Source organism: Fundulus heteroclitus, chromosome 11 (genome assembly GCF_011125445.2).
Source record: "Fundulus heteroclitus isolate FHET01 chromosome 11, MU-UCD_Fhet_4.1, whole genome shotgun sequence".
Lineage (NCBI taxonomy): Eukaryota > Metazoa > Chordata > Actinopteri > Cyprinodontiformes > Fundulidae > Fundulus > Fundulus heteroclitus.
Window position 1 is genome coordinate 7,652,543 of NC_046371.1, and position 19,229 is coordinate 7,671,771.

Consider the following 19,229-nt stretch of genomic DNA (forward strand, 5'->3'; position numbering starts at 1 on the left):
ATTGTAACATTTGGCCCTCAGGAGGCTGGATTGCTGTCCAGAGAAGATTATTTGGATGAAATAATTTGTTTTGTTAACATTCAAAGTTTTCAGTCTGTGTAGAAAATAGTCTTTTCAGGCATTTTTTTGGCGGACGTACCTGTACTCAGCTATTTGTAGCTTTCTGCTGTTTCTGCTTGTTGAACTTTGATGTCAAAAGAGTTCAAAGAACTGCGATTAAAACATTATTATATCGCCCACATCTAATTAGATCTTATTATCCTTCAGGTTCCCCACATACTCTAGTGTACTGTGCGCCGCACTGACTCTCCGCGGACGTTTTACCCTTCATAGTTGAGCGTACCCATTGCCTACGTTTCTTGTGGCAAATTCCTACAATTCCCACACTTTCTGCCAGCGGGACGAAGCGGGGGAATGACGGCTAAAATGTTTGATTGGCGAGTTGAACACCTAGAGCTGTTTGTTTTCCAGCAGGCACCCACCTCACATCTGGCAGTGCGAACAGAGAGGGAGCGTGACGTTGTGCCTCTTAGTGTATCAAGCTCGGTGTCGCATATAAAACAGTCCAATGTGAAGACTTCATGCCTCCGAGCAGTTTATATTGTGACACCACGTACATTGTCGTAAAAATTTAAATCCGTTTATGTGTGGAATCTTGTCTGCGCAAGTATGTGGGGGCCTTTACCGTACAGTCACATGACCTTTAAATATATTACTTTCATTTCTACCACTCAGACTGAGGTCTGATCCGTTTTAGTCTGTGAGGAACTTCGGCTTCGTTTAAATAGACCAACGTTGGTTCTTCAGAGGGCGGAGGGCGTCTCTGGAGGCAGATTTACAGCATTACTTTAATATTAAGATGAGCATTCTGAACATTTCTGAATGCTCCTAAACAGCAGAAATCTCAATTGAACATGAGGCCGTTTTGAAAACTCATTGTAATACAAATGAATGCATTTGTCTCATTTTTGGTTGTTGGTTTTTTTCCCTTTCATACCTCTTCTATTATATAAGCTTTCTTAATAAACAGCTGGTTGTGTTTTATACTTTAACATTTATATCAGCAGTCTGAGGCTTAAGCCTTGTTTATGCTTGACGCGACGCGAGGTCTGCGTGGCCATATTATGTAATTTTGGCTCCTACGCCCCTCCGCAAGGCCAAAAGTTTCCACAATTAGGAAAATTTCTAACTACGCAGACAGTCCTGCAGGGAAAAACATGCTGGACGAGCAAGAGCTCCTTTTGGTGACTGTAAATATTGACATCTTTATGATTTGGCCCAAAAAGGTCGCCGTTATCAACAGATATTTAACAATTCCTGGACAGAAGTCGCCGTCATAATTGGAGGAAAGTAAGAGGCTTAAATGTTGGAAACAACTGCGTGTTCTGCTTCTATGTTTAGTGGGTGTATTACGCTTGACGTAGGAGCACAACGCTGCCCTCTAGAGTCTAGGAGAATAGTGCTACTTCAGAGGAAAAGCCACACGGAGCTTAAATGCTGCAGACTTCTCATTTCCACACAGAGCGTACGTGCGTCAAGTATAAACAAGCCTTTAACCAGATGACTTTAGTAGTGTCACTCTTTGTTTCTATCCTACAGGCGAATAAAGACTAATACCTCTTATTGGAAATGTTTATTTCTACTCTAACAGATCTAAGCAACAGCCCCTCTGCAGTCCTGAGCAGATTTCCGTTCTGTCTGTATGTTTTATCAGGATGAGGTTCTGGCCGTGTCCAGGAAGATGGTGGTACGGGTGGAGGACCTGGTGAAATGGTCACATGCAGATCCAGCAGGGTGGAGCAGCAGCACAGAGTCTCCGCCGGTCGGGACGAACGGTGTCCACAAACCTCCACAGAGCAGCGACGGCAGCGAGCTGCAGAAAGTCAAAACTGAGGGTAAAACGCCACACCTGAGCATCTCTGTTGGAAAACGTCTGATGGATCTCCTGAAATATGAGCAGAGGAACACTGCTGATGTTTTATAGTGACATCTGCTTTATCTGTTTTAAAACTTTGTTGTTAAAATGATACAAATGCGTTTTCTGCAGCAGGCAGACAGACTTTCTTCTCTGTGGGGAGTTTCTGTCTTTTATTTCTGCTGCAGGAGTTACAGATTGTAGCAGTTTCTAGTTTCACGGCGGCTCCGCGTTCCGACATTTCTCTAACATCTCAGTCAGTCTGGGAGATAACCTGGAGGTTTTAAGAGCGAGAGGAAAAACTGAGTCATGGTGACTTGAACGTGTGGCAGCTCCAGATATCTGGAAAACAAGCTGCAAAGTGGAGATGTTGTAGTGAATCGCAAAAGTGTTCATGCCCCCGAACTGTGCCACTGTCTCATTACAATACAACCACAAACCTCCTCAACTTTTATCTGGATTTTATTTGACACAAAATGATGAATAGTTGTGATGTGGAAGAATGGGGATACATGGTAAATTGGTCTAATAGGGTTCACCAGTGTGTGATTTATAGGGTTCCTGTGTAGTCTGGAAAAGCCTGCAGTTTCTTCTCATTTTCCAGGTCTAGAAAATAATATAAAGGGAATGAGTTGGGAACAGTTTTAGATTTTCTTTCTATTTGACAAAAGTCTGATAATACTGAACAGATGCCATGTAATCACTTTAATAAAGTTGTCTTTGATTTGCCAAATCATATCTTAATTTTAACCATAAATAGTTGTTTATTGACCTAATAAGGGCCTGCATTTAAACTAGGATCCTCCAAGTCGAATTTAAAGGGTCCCAGAATTCTACGTTTTGAAATCCAGGTGATCTAATTTAGCTCAGATGCTACAAAAGCAGTGAAGGATGTGGTCAGGTCTAAAGAAACAAAAATCTGAATGTTTTGTCTTGTATTTAAAACGCTGTTGGGCAAAAAGCGAATGCCCTGAATGAACCAATGCCATGGAGGAACATAGTGAGGGCAGCATCATGCTGTCAGGATGCTTTATTCCAGAGTGAGGAGGGCAATCCTTGAAGAAAACTGTTGAAGGTGGAGAATCCAACTTTAACTTTTCTCTTCCGCCGCTTTATGTCCAGTCAGATACTGGCAAGGCTAATTTATTTGTATAGCACATTTCAGTACAAAGACAACGCAAAGTGATTTACATGATTAAAATATAGGAAGTTAAAAACGGAATAAAAGCAAGTTGGAATAAAATATAGAACAATTAAAACAAAATAAAACATGGGAGCTAAAAGCAAATACTAAAAACTTGAACTAAAGATGTTAAAGTAAAACAGTTTACTTTCAAAGGCAATCTTAATCAGCTGAGCTGTTTTGGTGAGTTGACAGAGGTTTCTGTCCCCAGATGTCCTGTAGAGACAAAGTGTGGAGGGAGAAGCAAAGAAAAATTAATTCACACCAGTTTTCAGGATTTTCTCTGCATGAAAAGCTGAAGTGCATTTTTCCATGTTATTTTTTCTACTTCACAAGTCACCAAATATAAAATCCCGAGTAAAAACACTGTAGTTTGATTTTAATACGAACACCTTTGCAAGTTAATTAATATATCAAAACTTTGAACGGTAAAGTGACTTTTTCCTTGTAATAACCTCATTATTAACAAAAAGGTACGTCTCCTGACTGCTCACATTTTTGCAGCCTTAAGCAGGAAGATTCAGACAGAACATGTAGAAATGTGTAAAGAATTATTGGGATATGAATACTTTTAAAAGCAATGAATTCAATAATTTAATCTATTCCCACCAGAAAACGAATAAACAGGGAAACTCAGTTTTTACATCACTGTTCTGTGAATCAATCAGCGGACAGCTCGTTCTCTGAAGCACTTTGTTTAGAGTTCAGTACAATCAATGAGAGGTTTAGGGACAGATTTGATGCGTAAAAGGTGGACAACGATGGACTTTAAACAGTTTCTGTTGGAATCAGACAGTTCAGGGCTTTACTGTCCTTAAAGGTATACTATGCAACCGGGGTTGATTTTCCAGCGAGGCTCCCCCCAGAGGGCGAAAGTAAAAGTGCACTGTCATAAAGATGCTCAGCTGTTCTGGTTCCTCCGTCAAGCCAGGCGCGGTTGTTTTGAGCTTAGCAGACAGGCGAACGCAACGAAAAGTGGAAAAAACGGCAGTACAAACAATGACTAACACGGTGAAGGTATGAACATCAGGGTTTCCCGCAGCGCTATCTTGGCGAGGCGGCCGCCTCGCCAAGCCAGTTTTATTATTATTATTATTTTTTTTTTTTTATTTTTTTATGTTGGCGAGATGCTACCGCCACCGCCTCGCCTCGCCGCGGCCGCCGCGGTAGCGTCTCGCCAACATAAAAAAAAAAAAAAAAAAAAAAAAAGATAATAATAATCCATCCATCCATTTTCCAAACCGCTTTATCCCTCATGGGGTTGCGGGGGGTGCTGGTGCCTATCTCCAGCGTTCACTGGGCGAGAGGCGGGGTACACCCTGGACAGGTCGCCAGTCTGTAATAATAATAATAATAATAATAATAATAAAACTCGATATGCTTGCATGTTTATTTGATGTTAACACGCGGTTCTTTGTTGTTGCTTTCGCGCGTGCATATAGTGAATGGCAGGGCAAAAATAGCAGGGAAGTTCTCGCCGTAAAGCGAGACTTCTGTGTGTGCGGGCCGTGAGCTCTTGCAATTGCAAGTGCGGTATTTCCCCCACAGACCCCCAGGGCGGCCGAGAAAACCTTTGTTCGACCTGAAATGACTCATTTAATCATCCAAATCGGTATGGAACACATTAATTAACTGAAAAATGTTGCATAGTATGCCTTTAAAGGACATCAGCAGCTGCAGGTCAGACCTAAAAGAAACTGTGGAAATCTGGGTCATCTAGAAAATTCCTGATTGGTGCAATTTAACAGAATGAGCTTGAAACATTTTTATTGTTTTGTCTTTTGACTGTAATTACAGTTTTTTTTAACAAATATTTGTGATTTGATGGTTTCTCTGCCCTCTAAATCCTGCTCATAGTAGCTTATCATCTTTATTCAGGATACTTGGATATTTTTTTTTTTCTAAAGCTAAAAATATTGATAGTTTCAACCCCTGAGACCATGAAAGATTCAAAATGAATAGTTTTGCTCTTTTTTTTTAACTTACTGGAAATATAGTTCAACACCAGCATAGAATTTAGTTTTGCTCATATTTCTCATCCTTTTTCAGATCATCAACTATAAAGATGATTATTTTTATGATGAAAATGAATTTATATAAATAATTATTTTCACTTTAATTGCTGAAATGTTCCTGTTGCATATTCTTGGAGAAAGCCTGGAATGGGACTTTTGTGAATGATGTCAATCCACAGAAAAATATCCATCATGGCGTTTTGTTTAATCCTCTTTTCTCTGTCGTCTCTCCTTCCCCCCCGCAGACGACCCGCTGCAGCGACAGACCATAAAGGTGCTCAGCTACCCGCAGTACTGCCGCTTCCGCTCCCTGCAGAGACGCATCCAGGATGGAGCGAGGGGCCCCACGCTGCAGGACCCCCTCCTGCTGGCCCTCGGGGGCATCAAGTTGCTGCCCAACGTCAGAGTCATGTACTGCAGGGACACTTTCAACCACCCGACGCTGGAGAGCAGCGACTGCTTCTCCTGGCAGTTCAGTGAGTGTAGAAGGGAAATGGTTAAGCAGAACATCAGAGATGGGAAAATTTAAATATTTTAAAGGCATCATATCCCTAATCTGGAGATGGAAATATCCTAATTAATCCTAATTGTTACAGCTCTGATCATCAGTTTCCACCAACAGCATAATTAAATGTACAATCCTCTCAGCTCTGTTATTCCAGGCGCTTTTGCCCTTTTTTTTCTACCACACATTGTCCTTCCACCCAACTTCCCATTAATATCACTGGATCTAGAATATTTAGTTCTTTGTGGCTTGCCCGTCTTTTGGGAGCTGCCTGTGACTGTCTTCTGGACAACTGTTTATATTCTGTATAAAATATATCATCCTTGGTCTTATGTGATATTCTGGGAAGCAACATTCTGGGTTTCATTAGCTTTAAGCCAAAATTATAAAAATGGGCAGAAATAAAAATATGAAACATACTTTTTTAAATGATTTTCTGATCTGTTGAGATGTATAAATCAGTTCCAGTTTAATATCACCACTTGGCTATAATAATTCATGCTGCTCTCATTTTTAGTGGCTTCATCTATTATTGTAGCTGTTTGGGGTTGATGTAATTTTTTTCCACACAGTCTCCTTTGTTTATGAAGGCTGATCTACAGACTGTTGGAGTTGGTCTAAATTTAACCTGTTTGGCTGTAACAGATGTTCACATCGATTTCTCTGATTCTAACGTTGAATATTTTGTCTTGAACCAAATGATTGTTCACCCAGGAGCTGTTATTTACAGGCACCCCCTGAAATGATTTCCCTTCTGTTGTCTCTCGCTGAAAGACCTAAAAACGTCACTTCCTTCCTTGCAACTGGTCTGTTTGCCTGGGAAATGCTGCCCCCTGCTGGACTTTATGATAAATGTTCAGTTTCAGAAACTGCAGCATGTTTACAGCGAATTCTGCTGTTTAATCCTTCTGGTTGTGTCCCTTTGCTGCAGGGTGTCCATCTTTAAGCCTCAGAGGACGACCCCGTAAGAGGAAAGGCCGCGACAGCAAAGACTCTCCCACCTCCGGCCAACCAGAGTCCTGGATCGAACGGATGAAGGTCGGTGTGGGCTCGGAGATGTTAAACAATGTGTTTTTGTTCTTAAAAGAGAGAGCTCTGTCTGAGCCCGAAGCCTCCGATGAGTCAAACTGAGCCGGGGTCAGACAGCTTTTCCTTGTTCTTCGCTCCTAAACCCCGATAAATACACAGGAATTAGAGGAGAAATTAAGGCAGGAATATAATAATTCAGAAAAACACAGCGACCCAGAAGTCAGAGCAGATTAAGTCCGATGAACCTCATGGATCACAGCGTTAAACAGGACGGTTCCAGAGTTAATCTAAAAACCATGTAAAAATATTTCAGTTTCATCCTCAAACGTTTTTACAGCCCGATTAAACACGTTTCTGCTGAAATAAACTCGTCTCGCTGCTTTTCTCTAATTTATTTACGGAATGAAAATGTGAACGTTTGTTTAGGAAAGTTTAACCGAGCTGGAATTTAACCGAATCCTGTCAGACATCTGCATTTTTCAACTGAAAGCAAGTTCTGCCTAAAGTGGAGCAGATTTAAATCCTGCTGCATATCCTCACTCCTGCAGGAGAACGTGATGGGCAGCGTGGAGGTGGGCTGTGAGGGCAGCTGGCTCCCCCACCCAGAGGAGCAGCTGTTCCTGGATCAGCTCTTCGCCTTCATGGAGCGTCACGGATCTCCCATCCACAAAGTCCCCAACCTGGGCTTCAAGAAGAGTGAGTCCTCTCTTTTCCTTCTGCTCGGCTAAGCTCGTTTTAAACATAAACCATCCTTTATTCCTTTTTAATATTTTATTTAGTCTTTTTAATACCTCCATTTCATAATTTATCTATTGTCAAACTTTTTTTCTCATTTTCTTTAATATTTTTCTTTATAGCTTGTTTCATAAATGTCCTTTTTCTTTTTTGCTCTTAGTATATTTTCTTCTCATCCACTGGTCGTTCTTTTTTTTTTTTTTAATGCAGCTTCAGCTACAAAAAGCAGCCGTCTGTCACTGGATATTTTATAGCTGCTTTGACAATTTATAATTTACCTTATTTCCCCACAGTGGGGTAAGAAAGTATTTGATCAGCCAAAGATTGTTCAAGATCAGAGAGGTCCGTAATTTTCATCATAGATGCACTACAACTAACACAAGATTAAATGAGGGGGGAAAAACACAGGAAATCACATTGTAGAATTTTTAAAGAATTAATTTGTAAATTATGGTGAAAAATAAGTATTTGGTCAATAAAAGTCCACCTCAGTACTTTGTAGCATAGCCTTTGTTGGCAGTGACAGAGATTAAACATTTCCTGTGACTCTTCACCAGGTCTGCATCACTGTAGCTGCTATTTTGGCTCATTCCTCCATGCAGATCTCCTCTAGAGCAGTGATGTTTTAGGACTGTCGCTGGTCTTGTGCTATTACACTGTTTTAAGTTATTTAATGTTAACATGAGGTAACATGAGCTTTCAACTCCCTCCACAAATTTTTATGTGTTGTTGTGGAGACTGGCTCAGCCACTGCAGGACCTTGAAAAGCTTTTTTACGGAGCCACTCCTTCGCTGCCCCAGTGGTGTGTTTGGGATCATTGTCCGTCTACAACACTCTTACTGACAGAAGCAGGTTTTGGCTTAAAATCTCATGAAACATGGCCCTGTTCATTCTTCCCTTAACACGGATCAGTCGTCCTGTCCCCTTTGCAGAAAAACAGGCCCGAAGCCTGATGTTTCCACCCCCCAATGCTTCACATTCTTAGGATGTAACTCAGCATCCTTCTTCCTCCAAACGCGATGAGTTGAGTTTGCACCAAAAGGTTCTATTTTGGTTTCATCTGAACACGTGATGTTCTCCCAGTCGTCCTCTTCTGGAGCGTCCATATGCTTTCTGATGAACTTGGACATGTTGTGGCTGAAGCAGGGGGACACGCCTGGCACTGCAGGGTTTCTCCTAATTTTGTCTCTCTTGATTGAAGTGTACCTATGATGAAAATTACAGACCTCTCATCTTTCTAAGTAGAAGAACTTGGAACAAAATACTTTTTTGCCTCACTGTATAACTCTAGTCCGCTGTTTGGGGAATATAGTGAAGTCTTTATTTTTTTAAATCTACATTTATTTTTTCTTTAAAAGTTATCCCTTAATTTCATCATCCTCATTTTTCTTAGTAAATATCTTTCTGCTCATTGTGGCGCTTTTGTCACCTGTTGGATTAAAAAAGTGGAACACCTGGATTCCTCCTTCCTTCCTTTACCATTTAAATAAAAACTGGAGTCACTAGTTGGAGCGTTTAAACCATCGGGCAGCATTTTGTTGTGACAACATGACGTTGTTCTGCCTAATAACGATCCAGGAACCCAGCAGAAAACGTTTCTACTTCAGCTGTGAACTAATAAACTAACTGAACTGAACTGTGTTTTCATCTGTTTGTGGCGTTTCTCCCTGCAGTCGACCTGTTCCTCATGTATTCTGTGGTCAAACGGCTCGGTGGCTACAATAAGGTGATTTAAAGCTTGATTTATCTTTAAGATTGTTATTGAAAAAAAGCAACAATGAGACTCTGACAGACGTTCATTCTGGAGAACTGATTCAGATCATTTCAAAAGAGGACTTTTCTGCGTGTTTTTGTCTCAGGTGACTACAGAGCGCCTGTGGAAGGTGGTTTACAACGAGCTGGGCGGATGTCCAGGCAGCACCAGCGCCGCCACCTGCACCAGGAGACACTACGAGAGGTCCGACCAACACACATCCCTTCGGTCAGGCTCCAAAAGCTGAAGCACGTGCGGTAAACCTGTAAACGTTTGTGTGCTTCAGGCTGATGCTCCCATACGAAGAGCACCTCAGAGCAGGAGGAGCAGAGTTTAAAATCCCCGACATCCCCCTGCCCTCCAAACCCCGAGGCATACGAGGGCGGAAACCTCTTCCCAGAGGCAGGAAGCCTGGACCTAAACCCAAGGAGAAGAAGATGGTCGATCTTTCTCCTGCAGCTCCTCCTCTTCCTGCTCTTCCTGCTCCTCCTGTGAGTCACACACTGAATCTAATGTTTTTATTCTGCTTCTGGACTTTTCAAAAGCTCAGCGAGGAGCTGAGAAAATCCAGATGGACGGTCGGCCCGAGTCAGACAAGCAGATGTTTAGTTTCCATCAGTGATCACTGGTTGTTAGAAATAAACAAATATCAACTATTATAAGTCAAAAGGTGTTCTGGGTGGGACTTCATCCTCCACGCTGTTATGATGCAAACTGAACATTGTGTTTTTGTTTTTAGTTATAAAGGACGTGAGCATGAGGCGGTCTGTAAAATCAAAGTCTACACGTTAAACGGATAACACAAATGTTTTTCATCCTGGACTCATATTTTCTGCAGCGATCAAGCAGAATGTCGGCTTAACACGGTCAGAAAGCAAACTGTTTTCCAGATGGCATAAGTCTCTCCCAGCGGGCCAACCAGACAGGCTGGGCCAGTATGATAACATGCAGTTTTCTCACTGTTCACACTAAAACAGTTGTCAGCATTGTTGTTGCCTTGTAACTAGGGTTGTTCGCTGTACTGGTACTAATTTGGTACCGGGGGTTCTGCGGCGTTTAAAACGGTACTAAACTGCATTTGGGTGGTACCGGTACTTGCAGCACGGCGGCATCGTAGAGAGAGAGAGAGCGCTGTTGTCAAAACAGCAACTTTGTCGCTACATTTAGCGAGTTTCAGATCTCTTTAGTGACTTTTTTTTTTTTTTTTTTTTTTTTTTTTTAGAAAAGCGACAACTTTAGCGACTTTTCTCTGTGTTGGAGACTTCGGCGACAAATCGTAAAAGCATCAATGGGTCTGTAGTTTAGTGTTTTTAGCGAGCAGTGAGTGCTGCTGCATGCAGCCTGCCTGCCGATGGAGACCCGTTCCTCTGCGTGTTTACGTTTCAAATGAATCACACATGTGAAAAGCTGCCGCTGATCCTGCCCTGGTCTACAAAAGATGATGTTAAAATAATAATTTTTTCACTGAACCGTTGTTGCACTTAAGTGAATCTCTGCTTGAAGAGAGAGAGTTAAAATAGTCATCTCAGGCTGCGTCTGCAGTTTGTTTGAGCTGACCACCTCACGCCAGATCTTGATAACTAAAGAAGCTTTCTTTTCATCATAGAAGCTTTTTTTCTGGTAACATCAACTTTATTCTCATATCATCACTGCTTTATTCTTGCAGTATTATGACTTTCAACAAACTTTTGTTATCACTGCTTGTTACTGTGGTGGAATTCCTTTCAGGACATACAATTTTTTTTGATTGCCTAATTGAAATAGTCTAAGTGTGGCTCGATTCATGCACTTTTGACCCAGTAATGATATTTTTTGGGTTCTCTTCTTATTTGAAAAAGTATCGAAATACTTGTTGGTACTGATACCAAAATGTTGATATTGTGACATTTTTTTTTGTGAGTCCAAAAACATGCATGTCAGGTTAATTTGTCTCTAAAGAAGTGGTCCTCCAACGCTGGTCCTCAGGGGCCTGATGTCTCTCTGCTGCAGCACCACTGATTGAAATGATTGCATTACTTCCTCAGTGATCAAGGTCTGCAGATGGCTGTTACTCATTCATTTAAGTTTGTTTTTCACGGAAATATTTTAAAATAAGTTGAATTTGTCTTTGTTGAAAAGATGGGAAAGTATAAAGGCTTTTTTTTCAGCCAGCTGTGAAGCAATGTGCAGCAACAAACAGGGAAAGCTAAGTGAACAACCTTTACTTAGCTTTGTTAATAACCTCTATACAAAAGATGTGAAATAAGCCACGCCCCTTTCCACCAACCATTAGTGTCCGGAGTCAGCCTTGAAGCGCTGTTTTGAATTTATCTTTGCCATGTTTCGTAAGAGTCTAAGCTAATTTTTTAGATGGTGATAATTTCAACACTTCGATCTACAGAAACTATAAATATTTAGAAACACACCAGAGAACCGACTCTTTTTCTCCTCTTACAACAGATGATGAGTCCTAACGGCGTTGTGGTGGTGAAACGAGGCAGAGGCCGTCCGCCGGGAACTCGTAACAAGTCCACGCTACTCGCTCAGGCCAAACTGCTGACTCAGCAGCAAGCGAAAGCCAAACCAGCGGCAGACTTGACGCAGGCGAGACCTCTGCTGCCCCCTAAAGGCCGAGGAGGACCGACACCCAGCAGCATGCACAGGGTACGTTACAAAAGTTTCTGTTTCCTTCGAGGAAGCCAGACTTGATGATCTTTTAAAGTGGTCTAGATTAGCAACTGTTGTTGAGGTTTTTCAGACGTTTTATTCAGATTTGGCTGCTTTATGAAGCCGTTTTAGTCCAGTTCCTGATCAGGGCGGCTTTGAAAGATCACAGCAGTCTGCCTCCGTCTGAGACTTTTCACAGATCCGTTTTACGTAATCATCTTTTCTTTTTTTTTTTCTTTTTTTTTGTACCCTGCAGCCCATCCAGCCGGCCCTCCTCCCACTCATGCCCCTCACCCCAGACCTCTCCCCCATGTCCGCTCCCTTCCTCTCCTTCAAGCCAGCAGAGCTGAAGTCGGACCGCGGAGACTCTGCGGCTCCTTCCTCCGGGGTCCTCCTCTCCGCGCTGCCTCACTTCGTCGGAGGCTCCTTGAGTGGTTTCAGCCCGATCAAAGGCGTGTGTCCTCTGGACGTCTTCAAGAACCGCATCAGCCTCCAGAGAAGCCCCGACAGCCCCGCCCAGACCCCCCAGGACCCCCCGGCGCAGCACCACCCGACCATCTACACCCTCCAGCCCAAAGGAGGGAGCCCGGACACCCCTCATCCCGGCACAGAGCAGCTGCAGCCCAGGCCCCACCAGCACCCCAACCACTGCTCCGGCTGTACCCTGGACGAGGGGGGCCAGAGAGGAGTGACCAGGGACGGCAGGGGCCGCCCCCCCCTGCCCCCGCTCCGCGTCCTGCCTCTGAACCTGGACTGCAGCGTTCAGGTGTGTGAGCTGATGAGAAACCGCCACCTGGGCTCGTCCCAGCTGCAGACCTTCACCCGCCGGCTCTCCGAGGCCCTGTCCCAGGACCTAAACCCCAAGCCCCCCTGCTCCCCCATCACCCCTCCCCCCGAGCAGGCGCTGCCCCTGAACCTCAGCAAACGCTTACCGCCCAAAAGAACCAGCACCGACGCCCCGGAGCAGAGTCTGCAGGCCGTCAACGGGAACGCAGACCCGTCGTCGGCGTCCAAGAGGTCCCGGACCAACTTCCAGGAGCAAGCCCAGGATTTCAGCCTGGGGGGCCGCTCCAGCTCCGCGGCGGCTCCCGGCCTGCAGAACGTGGAGGCGAGGAACCAGGAGGAACCCGCAGACCTGAGCTCCCCCAGCAGGATCCGGGCCTTCCTGCTCGGACTGCCGCCCTTCCAGGTGAAACTGGAGGAAGACCTGAACGGGACAAAGTTCCTGAAAATCCCTCCCCCCGCTGAAACCAAAAGGACTGAGGTCGGAGAGGGAGGCGGTAAGACGGAGGTGAAGCAGGAGGAGCTGGTCGGAAAGGAGCAAAAGGAACAAGATCCGGCGCTGTGTTCTAGTCCCGGTCCTGCTGAGCTGAAAGGAGCGGGACCGTCCAACATGGACACACACTGTTTTTAAAGTTATTCTTATATATCAGGATCCATTCAGCTTCAGAGTGTGGAGATTTCTCTAGATCACGCGGCTCCTCGTTGGGATGTTCGCCTCTACAAAAACATTTATCTCGCTATATTTCCGTTTTCTCTGGAGGAGCGTCATCAAACAGAATCATGACAATCACAGCTGAGTTTTCTGTTCCGACAAAGCGGGAGCACATTTCCCTTCTGAACACTGCCATAACCCTCCGTAACACTATGAACTCCTCTCTCCTCTCCACGTTCCCACGAACGCTGAAACGGAGCCGCTGACCGTTAGGATAAGATATCAGTGAAGGGTGATGCTATGCATCATGACTCCTCCAACAGCGTCCGCGGTGTACCGTCGTCTGCTAGTCCCATTATTAAATTGCTCTCTACGTCTGTAGGGGAGAGACTTATTTTCTGATAAAGTGTTTAAATGTAACCTAGGGCTCGAAATGAAAAGCTGTCTTCACATGTATCCAGTTAAAGTGAAGCGTTGTAGTCCTGCTCGTTAGCTGAAATAAATGTACACGAACGTGCCTTAAACGGCCGGCGGCCTGCGTCCTCTCCGGCCACGCCCACACCCACCCCACACAGAGATACCTTGGTGTTTGTGCCGTCTCCGTTCAGCAGCGGGTCCGCCTGCTCCCGTCAGCGTCTGCGTTCAGATCCTTAGATCCCACCTGTAGCTCTCCACCAGTCAGACTACCTCAGCTTCTTCGTTTCTTCTTCTCTCATTTTCTTCCCTGTGTCAGGATTGCGTATATCCCGCAGAAGTCCGATCATTTCAGTAATCCAGTTCAGAAAGTCTTAACTCATTCATAGGTTGATTACACACTGATAATATTTCAGCTTTTATTTCTGTTCGGTTTTTTTATTATTAAAGTTTTTATTATTTTTCAGAACATAAGTATATAACCCCTCCCAACCCCCTCACAAAACAAAACAAAAACACCAAACCAGGCCAGCGCATATCAAATCAATAAGTTTCACAGAAAATTGACATTTACAAATATCCTCGATGTTAGCAGAAACATCCATAGTAAACAGTAGCTTACAGTAAATAATACTTTCAAAACAGATGTTCATCAAAGAAGTTTACTTGTCCCAGTATTGCAGGAAAGAAAGTAGTTCCAAGATTTCTTGAAGTTGTCTATGTCATCATTTAGCTTAGCCAGCATTTGTTCATATGACACTATTTCCAACATTAATCCCAACCAGCTTTTAACATTCGGAACAGTTGATCTGTTCGTTTTTTAAGATTACATTTGGTTTCTTAGAAAAACATCTGAGCAACAGAGGAAGCAAAACTGTTTTATTATAAAGGTTTGGATGAAAAGTACATCCATGTACGGGAGAGAACCACTCGGGCAACTGGTCAGGGCTCATTTTTGCCTGAGTTGCTGCATCAGTGCTGTGTTGCATAGCAGCGATCAGCCAGTGGAGCCTCTGAGGCGTGAAGGAGGCCCAGGTTGCTTTGCTAGTCACCATCAGCTCATCTGCTGCTTCTCTGTTGTTTACTCGCTAATCAAGCACAGTGATAGCGTGGTGATTAAATCCAAAGCTTACCCAATTAAATGCACACCTTACTTTCGGCTTAGGACTGCCTTTGACCACAGGAGCAGGTCAGTCATTTGTTTCTTAGCTCGGGTAAGACAGTTCTTATGTCTCTGGAGTGAATTAACACGCTAGGGAAAACAGCGGTCGTAGCCGTTGTCCTCTGTATGGTGGCTCTGATCTTAGCTTCACAATCCTTTCAGTTCTGCAGTCATTTGTTTTTCCTTCCACTAAACTTTCCCATTAGATGCTTGGTTACAGCACGTAGTGAACAGACAGGCTCTGCAGCCACCGGCTTTTGTTGCCTACAATAATTTTGGAGGGTATCAACTTCTGCCGAGTCAGCAGTCCTCCTCGTGATCATGTCGACCGTAACATAACCTTTAGGCATTAAAATCTTTTTATTATTGTTATTGTTGAAATTTGGGTTTTTACTAGCTGGCAGCTGTAAGGCAAATTTATTTTATATAACACTATTCAGTACAGAGACAATGCAAAGTGCTTTACATGATTAAAATATAGGAAAATAAAACAGAATAAAACCAAGTAGGAATAGAATGTAGAAATTATGTAATCATCAAAACCATCAGAAATAATTGATCACTTTTTTGACGAGGAGTTTGACTTTATGAACTGGATTATTAGCATAATAAATGACTTCAGATCCACAGGAATGTCAGATAAAGCATTTTTTTACCATTGGAAAAACTAAAATGGAATCATTGTGCATGAAATAAGTTAATTTTAGCTGTGTTCTTGTTCTCAAACATCAAGGTATCTCTTTAAATCTGTCTTTCCTGTTTGCTTTTACATATGCTGGTTCGGATTTGCACACCTACTGTACTCCTTTTGCTTTTTCATATTTAAGCCAGTTATATTTTGCCTTCTTCCATTATTTCTTGGTTTATATTTCATTCGGACCGATAGGTGCTGTTTTTTCTTTTTTCTTTTTCTCTAGTTATTTTTTTCCTAGCTCATAGCCATGTTGTTTTTGGCTTGCTAAAACCCTAAAAAGTCGTCAAGTTGCAAGGCAGTAAATCTTTAATAGGTGGAAACATTCACATTGACTTGTCCACAGAGAAAATATTTTAAGGAAATATTTTAAAAGTAAAAAAAAATGTGCTTATTGGTGATTATTTTTTATCAGATTTGTTTGACTGTTGGTTCAATGTGAAGCAGAAATATTTGTGAATGATTGCATGAAAAACAATGTGTACTCAGTATATGAGCAGACGCACCAAAGTGCTCCACCAGGCTCCTGTATAATTCTGTTATTGATGGTATTTTTTTTACAATTTGACTTTATTCATCTTTATCTGTTTTCCTCCTTTATTGTAAAGAAAAATTAATAACTATAAATGTCATATTTTCTTTATTGCAGTCATATTTTTCCACAACAGGGTAACTACTGTAACTACTGTCTCACTCTGCTTCATCCCTTCAGTAAACCTGTATTTATTGTTAGTATGGGGTTTTCTGAAAACAACACTTAAGGTAAAGGTCCCAGAGGGCTTTAAAGGTATAAGTTTGTAGAACAGGTCAACTATGGATGGTGGTGCTCACCGAAGAATTTAAGTCTTGTTTTATTAAGTGATAGAGATGTAATAAAAACAAAGAATTCTGGCCATCCACATAGCTTCTTTTAGAAAGTAGCTAACTATCGGCGCTAGCGTTAAAACATGCTATTATAAGCATTAAGAACAGCGTCCGACTTTAACATTTTAAGCTGCTTATTGAGTTTTGTATTACATTAAAGTGTTGTTGACCTAGAAACTGTCGTCGGCAGAGAAGCTGTTACCTTACAGCGTTTGGAACGGTTTTCATACAGTGGTTAGCTGATCATGCTAGCATGCTAACGCTTTCGCTTGGTTGTGAGCAAATAAACAGCACCTCAGGTTTTAAAGTTTGTTGTTTGGGTCAACCATGCTTCTTCAGGCTTTCCATGTTGTTGTGTTTTAAATATATTGTAGGTAACTTATACAGCTGTGGATTATTCCTGAGATGATGGGATAACTTTGCTAGCTAGGATTGCTATCAGCTCGAGTTGTTTTATTGTTTTTTTTTTTGTTTTTGTTTTTTTTGTTTTTTATTCCAAATTATAATTTTTTTCACATCTGAGATTACCCTACATCAGCTAACAGCAGATCATGTGTCAGCAAACATGCTAACAAAAATGCTTTTATTGAGTTATGATCAGTTCATGGTAGCCCAACCTATTTGGCTTTGGTTTTATTGTGAGCTATTGTTCACACTTTTTAAAAAAAAAAAAAAAAACATGCTACATTTTATAATGGGCTTTTAGATAACTGGAACATTTTAAGGGCCTATATCATGCAAAATCAACTTTCTGGAGCTTTTAGCTAAATTGTGACGCTCAAAATCATGCCCAAATTGGTATTTTTGCTTGATTCATGCATTTGTGATTAATCTTTGTGAATTCTGCTCACAGCACAGCAGCCTCTCCCTGTCCTGGAAATCGAGCGGCCTTGATCAGTCTACGTAGAGCGGTCATGGCCGCCCCTTCCAGGAAGTACCCACCCTGCCCAGAAAATGTCACCAACGAGCAGTGGTGTGAGGCAGTGTGATCATTACAGCTCAAAGTTGAGACAAATTGGCTTTTTTAGCACCTGATCTGCACAGCAACAGCAACTGGTTTGGTTTGTTTTTTTTAACCATACTGCTGCAGCTCTAGGGCGTCATTGCAGTGATGGCAAGCCTCTTTCTTCTGGGTTGAGCAAAAATATCACCAGAAAACGACTAACATTGCATAACAAATAATACTCCGTAGTGCCAAAGGCAATAGTTCATCATATATATGCCTCTAGTTGACTGTGGAAGGCTTAGAAAAGCATGATGTAGAACCCTCAAAATGCCAGCTCTCCATGCTTTGATAAGATAAGATAGGCTTTATTGATCTCACATTGGAGAAATTGGCCTTTAACTGGTTTGCATGGCACAGAATCTGCTTTCTTCAGACTCTAGTTCACTTCAGACGTTTAAATGTAATTATTAGACGTCATTGCTAAATCACGGCTTACTAGAATAGTAATAACTGTGTTATCCCAGCATGCTGAGGTTTAGCGGTTTCATTATTATATCTGTTCCAAAGATTTTCTATTGTAATTAAATGTTTTTCTATCATTTTTGTCAGCTCTTTTCTACACCTGGCCACATGCCAACGGTTAACACTTTCATGGTAGTTTAAAACGCTATCGAACAGCAAACGTTTAAAACCTGCTGCTTTGCTCCGGCCGTAGGCTGTTCCAGAAACAATCGGCTTCCTAGGCGACATTGTTTTAAAAGCACCTAAATTCCCATAAGGAAGACTGGAAACGGGTTGATTTAGGTGTTTCATTTTGTTTAGATAACCTCCAGGAATCCTTAGCTTAACTTTATCCCAGCATTTGTTTGCCAAACAAATTCGTAAATTTTCTAAATTTAATGCTTTTGTATTATTATTATTATTATTGGTTTAAAAACCTAAACCTAAATGTGCAAACTTGTTCCTTTAAAGTGCGTCTGGGTTTGATCACTCTTAACTGGGTTCCTCCCGGTTAAAACGCAGCTCCACTGGACCAGTTTATAGTCACCTGATGGTTTGCTTTAGTTGTTTTGTTTCTTTTTTTCCAGGATGTATTAAATAATAATGACATGCCACTCTTTATTTTTTCTTTCTGTAGCTTCTTAAAATTAGTATAACATCTTTTTTTTGTTTTGTTTATTGTTTGGATATTTAAGCTTAGTCTAGCCTAGTTTGTTTTCTTTGACAGGTTTCACAATGTTTACATTTTGTTATGCATGTTATACAGACTTCTTACAGTGTTTTGCACACTACTCCAGCATCGGTCTTGAACGGCACTGCTCATTCATGTAAAGTACTTATAAGTGCCTGATACTTAAATTTGGAGTCGTTTGTAAGCGGATGAAAGTTAAATTTGCTCATTAGCCTTCATGCCATCGACTTGAACAAGGCATCCCAGTGTAGTCGAGCGTTGTTGAACTTTATGGCCTTTGCGGGTTTTTGTCGATTCACGCGTCGAGGATGTGACGTGGGGGAAAACCCCGCGTCACCATGACGACGCTCAGCTCCGCATGTCGGACTGAACCGGACATACAGGACTTAACGAAAGGGACACCGAGCGGCCGGTTGGACATTCATGATTATAAATGATCAAAATAAAGGTGCTACATGTCACATTTTTACGTCTTTGTATTGTTGCTTTAATTTGACTTCTGCTGCTTCCTTTTTTTTATTATGATTATTATTCCCTGAAAAACGGCTGAATTTCTTGTAAAAATTTGCAGAAAGTTAAAACTTTCAGCAGCGACATGATGCTGCGATCAGTGTTAATCAATTTGTTTCTGAAGTGGAGTGATTTATTTTAGTACCTAACCAATCTTTAAAAACATTTCTGGATAACCAAGGTTCCCACAATGACCTTTTCATCTATATTTTGGGACAGTTTTGAACTTGCAA

At 42.1% G+C, this 19,229-nt stretch overlaps 1 protein-coding gene across 2 annotated transcripts in view; it reads left to right on the forward strand.

The window, feature by feature from the left end:
• zgc:77151 (ARID_ARID5 domain-containing protein) overlaps positions 1-18,955 on the forward strand; it is a 56,718-nt gene extending 37,763 nt beyond the window's left edge. Inside the window, exons 4-12 of one of the 2 annotated variants that reach the window (XM_021321975.2) lie at positions 1,715-1,895; positions 5,359-5,589; positions 6,550-6,656; positions 7,196-7,343; positions 9,057-9,109; positions 9,243-9,340; positions 9,423-9,627; positions 11,576-11,779; positions 12,039-18,955. In XM_021321975.2, the coding sequence (XP_021177650.2) occupies positions 1,715-1,895; positions 5,359-5,589; positions 6,550-6,656; positions 7,196-7,343; positions 9,057-9,109; positions 9,243-9,340; positions 9,423-9,627; positions 11,576-11,779; positions 12,039-13,196 (2,385 nt within the window). In that variant the 3' untranslated portion in view covers positions 13,197-18,955. The remainder of the gene's footprint in view (positions 1-1,714; positions 1,896-5,358; positions 5,590-6,549; positions 6,657-7,195; positions 7,344-9,056; positions 9,110-9,242; positions 9,341-9,422; positions 9,628-11,575; positions 11,780-12,038) is intronic. The other variant, XM_036142801.1, reaches the window with a different exon arrangement.
• The last annotated feature ends 274 nt before the right edge of the window (positions 18,956-19,229 follow it).